At 51.1% G+C, this 4,054-nt stretch overlaps 1 protein-coding gene across 1 annotated transcript; it reads left to right on the plus strand.

The window, feature by feature from the left end:
* The first annotated feature begins 560 nt into the window (after positions 1-560).
* LOC139438601 (testis-specific Y-encoded protein 2-like) lies at positions 561-3,751 on the plus strand. The gene is made up of 6 exons (XM_071213681.1): positions 561-1,219; positions 2,152-2,229; positions 2,358-2,466; positions 2,565-2,710; positions 2,819-2,901; positions 3,558-3,751. The coding sequence occupies exons 1-6, from the start codon at positions 665-667 to the stop codon at positions 3,700-3,702; spliced, it is 1,116 nt and encodes a 371-aa protein (XP_071069782.1). The 5' UTR covers positions 561-664; the 3' UTR covers positions 3,703-3,751.
* Positions 3,752-4,054: the final 303 nt, after the last annotated feature.

The following is a 4,054-nucleotide window of genomic DNA, read 5'->3' on the forward strand; positions in this document are numbered from 1 at the left end:
CTCTTGCCATCCTCCCTGCGTAGGAGCGAAGGTGTTTCAGGTAGGCGGCCTAGCGCCCCCAAAATGAAACTTAGGGGCAGAACAGGGCGCCTTTCCGGGCACCGGTGCTCGGCTGCCAGGGCGCAGTTTTCCCGGCTCCGCTTAGGTTTTGTGGGCGGGATAATCGCTGCGGGCAGCCAGATCCTGTATGGCGGGGTCTGCCTCCATGGCTTAGGAAATTCCGCCCCAGAACCAGCCGGGGTCCCCGCGCGGGCCCTGACCTGACCTTCACTGAGCGCCACGCACGTTCCCCACCAGCCTGCTGGAGGTGAGCAGCGCCCTGCAGACTCGCTCCCTCGAAGGCTGGGCTGCGGGTTGCAGGCGCAGGCTTTGCTCCAGCCCAGTGTGAGGGCGGGGCAGGAGCGGGGAAGGGCAGGAGCGGGAGGGGCCAGGGCTCTGCGCCGCCGGAGGGGTGGGGGGGAGGGAGCGGCGTGGGGCGTGGAAAGCGCGGCTTTCCCCGTCACTGGCCGTCGTGCCGTCACCAAACGCTGCGCATGCGCCCAGGACGTCTCCAACGCCACAGGCTGCCGGGGCCCACCCGCGTAGCTAGGGGGCGCTGCTGTACCCGCGGGCGTGGCCTGGGGAGAGCGTGTGCGGGGTCTTTCCCTGCACCGGCCCGGGCCACATGGCGAGTGAAGCGGGTCCTGGCGAAGGCCCGGCTCCCCAGGCACGCTCAGAACACCTCGTTGGCCTGGCAAGCGGCCCTCTGGTAGGAGAGTCGCTGGGGCCTGCCGGCGAGCGGTCCCCACAGAGCTGCAGGGCAGGGCCGGAGGCACAGGCCCCAGCTGGAGGGAAGGAGTCGGGGGAGGCCCCGGTATGTGGGGAGGTAGCCTTCCAGGCAACCGAGATCCGGGGAAAGAAAGACGAGGCAGAGGTGGGGAAGGATGTGGTAGTGGAGAATATACTGGAGGTGGCGGTTATAGTAGTAGAGGAGGAGCGAGAGGAGAAACTAGCGGAGAGGCGGAAGCAAAACAGGCAGGCACGGCCAGAACGTGGACCCACCAGTACCCGACCCTCCTTGGAGCAGCTGTTAGCCCTTCAGTTAGATCTGGAGCCAGTGAATGCCGAAGCCAGCAGGGCCTTCTTTCGGCTGAAGCGTACCCTGTGGCAGAGGCGCAAAAAACACATGGACAACAGAAAAGCCGTCATCCAGGGTATTCCTGGTTTCTGGGTCAAAGCCGTATCCTTCCTATTGCTCACACGTGGTGGCCTCCATCACCTAGGGAAATGGTGGTTAGAGAGGGCACTGCCAGTTGGCGAGGGGTTACTCACAGCTGGGGTGGGTACAGTTGGGAACCAACGGGCCCAGGGATGAGACAACGGCCTTTCTTGAACCACACTCACGCAAATCCTAGGCAAAAGGTGCCTGAAACCTTTGGGCTTATGCGTAATGTGGGGAAACTTCGTGGGTGTTTACGTATGTGTGGAGATCTGTATGCAGCATTAAAAACAGCATAAAGAAACTTTCACACACAGCAGGTACGTGTAGCACACTTTTTCGTGGAAAATAACCGACCGGATGTTGTGCAAACTCCCATCCTGTCATGTACGTGCTGTGTTGTCACTGCCACTATTTCCTTGCCAAACACCACATTTTCCAAATAGTGATTTCCTTTGCACTACAGCTGCTGTCCCTTGCTTGGCACTATCTTCACTGCATGCACTGTTCCTCCAAATATATATGTCATCTCCTTGTACTGTGTGATGCCAGCAGAGCTCCAAACATAGCCATGTAGCTCATGTTAAACCAGAGGACATTTTTCAGGTCATAGCCTTATGTGAACATCCCCATGTCCTCACTGAGAGCCCAGAGAACACACATCCAGACCCAAGAAGGATCAGGGCAGAAGAGACAGGAGGGCACATAGGAGAGAGAGGGATCAAGAGCTCCTTAGAAACAAACAGTCCATATGTGAGTACAGACAGCCACAGAAAACCGAGAGGACCATAGAGCCTAAGCAACCTCTCATGAAGGATGGCGATTGAGAGAGAGCTCTACAATGGCAGATTATCTGGTAGATGTCCTGCCTTATGTTGGTTGCATGCCAGATATGCTTTGCCTGCTTTTAACCCTTTCATTCCTAGCTTTGAAGGCTCCTTGACTCAATGCAGATTCTGAACCATCCCCAGATATCAGCCATGATCACTGACCAAGATGAAGACATGCTTAACTACATGACCAATCTGGAGGTGAGGCAGGGAAGACTGAGGTGCTAGAGCTGGGTGGGGGCCAGCAAGGGGAAATAATTCATCCATGGAAACAGGCAGGGGTCTTCTAGGAAGAGATTGTACATGTCTACTCCATGTCGTCATGGCAGGTGGAGAACACCCAAGCCAAGAACCACTGCAAGATCACATTTTTCTTTAGGAGAAACCCGTATTTCCAGAATGAAGTAATCATTAAGGAGTATGACATTAACATCACTGGTAAGAGATGGCTTTCCAGGTGGATCATGGCAGATGGTAGGGGTGGGCCTTAAACCGAAAGGATCCAGTCCCTGGATGACATTTTCCTCTTTCTACAGGATATAGGGCCTCTCATTCCACTCCAGTCCAGTGGTTCCGGGATTATGGACGCCAGGCCTCCCGTCGCAGGCATCACAATGATAACCTTAACTTCTTCAACTGGTTCTCCGACCACAACTTTGCAGTGTATAACAGAATTGCTAAGGTGGGGCAACTCTGGGAATCATCAGAAGTGGCCTTTGTTGGCCTGCCCCTAGCTGCTTGGGGAATGAGGTTCTTACCCTGGCCTAACCCTACCTGTTTCCTCTATCAGATCATCAATGAGGACCTGTGGCCCAATCCCCTGCAGTACTACCCAAGGGAGGAAGGGACCAGCACAGAGAACGGAGAGGATGGGTGAGGATAATGGGCAGTGGGGACTGAAATGCAGTGGTCACTTGCTGGGAAATTCATTTCTGTGGTGGAGGAACTGAGGTTAAGAGTAAGACTTTATGCACCCCAGGTCAGGCAGGGAGTCATTGTGAGACAGGAACATTGGAGAACTGTTTCAAAACAGGTTCTGAATGGGGAAGTTTAAGCCTAATAAAGGCGCATGACCAGCCCAGACCACTCAAATGGATGGAAGGCTGAATCATTAGCTCCATTTCCCTGAAACATCATTCCATGGGTTTCATTTCCACAGTCAAACTCCTACATTAAGGTTTGGCTCACCCTAAGGCTTTATAACCACCTTCTCCAAAAATGACTACGCATCTCTATGGAATTACTCACTAAAGTGTTCCATCACTTTTCTATTCATATAATCAGTCTTTTAATTGTCATGTCTATCTCCTGACCCCTCCCACAGCAATACAGATAATATAGGCATGCAGGGATTATATGAACTCATGGGGGAGAAAGTTTAAGAAATCACAAGTGATGAAGGAATAGTCTCCAATACAGGACCTGTAGGAATTAATTTAATATTTTAATATTGCCCAGAAAAAATACAGCTTTTAATGTTTATATATATGTGTGTGTGTGTAATACTTTTTTATGTGTTCACGTTTCAGGGCTCTTGGAGCTTTTAAAATGGAAATGATAGAGCATCAAAGTTTATGTCAAATATCACAAGGCATAAAAAGCTACTTCAGAAACATGAAATGGTGGCAAGGTGCTTCTCCTGGGCAGGAGAGAAATAAAGAACTGGGTAATTAAAGAAGGGCACACTGGAATGATAATAGTTAGAAATAAACACAAACAAGTATTTCTGTCTTTGTGTGTATTTATATGATTGCTGAAGTAGATGGAATAAATAGAAATCCTTGTTTGGGTCTTCTTAATATTCTCCAGGAAATTCCTAGTCTGGAGAGAAGGGGCCGCGAAAAAGGGCTTGGCCTACAGATGTGGATCATATGTATTATGCTTTGGATTTCTAAATGAGGACACAATTATTCCTACTAGTAGAGGCACTGGGGAGGACAAGAAGTAGAGACTAGTTGCTAGAGGTTGCTGCTTTTTATTTATTAGGAAAGTTCTGGATTTACAGTGAAATCATGCATAAAATGCA

The sequence above is a fragment of the Dasypus novemcinctus genome, assembly GCF_030445035.2.
Source record: "Dasypus novemcinctus isolate mDasNov1 chromosome Y unlocalized genomic scaffold, mDasNov1.1.hap2 SUPER_Y_unloc_2, whole genome shotgun sequence".
In the NCBI taxonomy this organism is placed as follows: Eukaryota; Metazoa; Chordata; class Mammalia; order Cingulata; family Dasypodidae; genus Dasypus; species Dasypus novemcinctus.

What these genes read in the sequence shown, in the direction of transcription:
- LOC139438601 (XM_071213681.1), top strand. Translation starts at nt 665, where the DNA reads ATGGCGAGTGAAGCGGGTCCTGGCGAAGGCCCGGCTCCCCAGGCACGC. An exon ending in GTATGACATTAACATCACTG is followed by an intron (nt 2,467 to 2,564) that starts GTAAGAGATGGC and finishes CTCTTTCTACAG; the next exon opens with GATATAGGGCCTCTCATTCC. An exon ending in TGTATAACAGAATTGCTAAG is followed by an intron (nt 2,711 to 2,818) that starts GTGGGGCAACTC and finishes TTCCTCTATCAG; the next exon opens with ATCATCAATGAGGACCTGTG.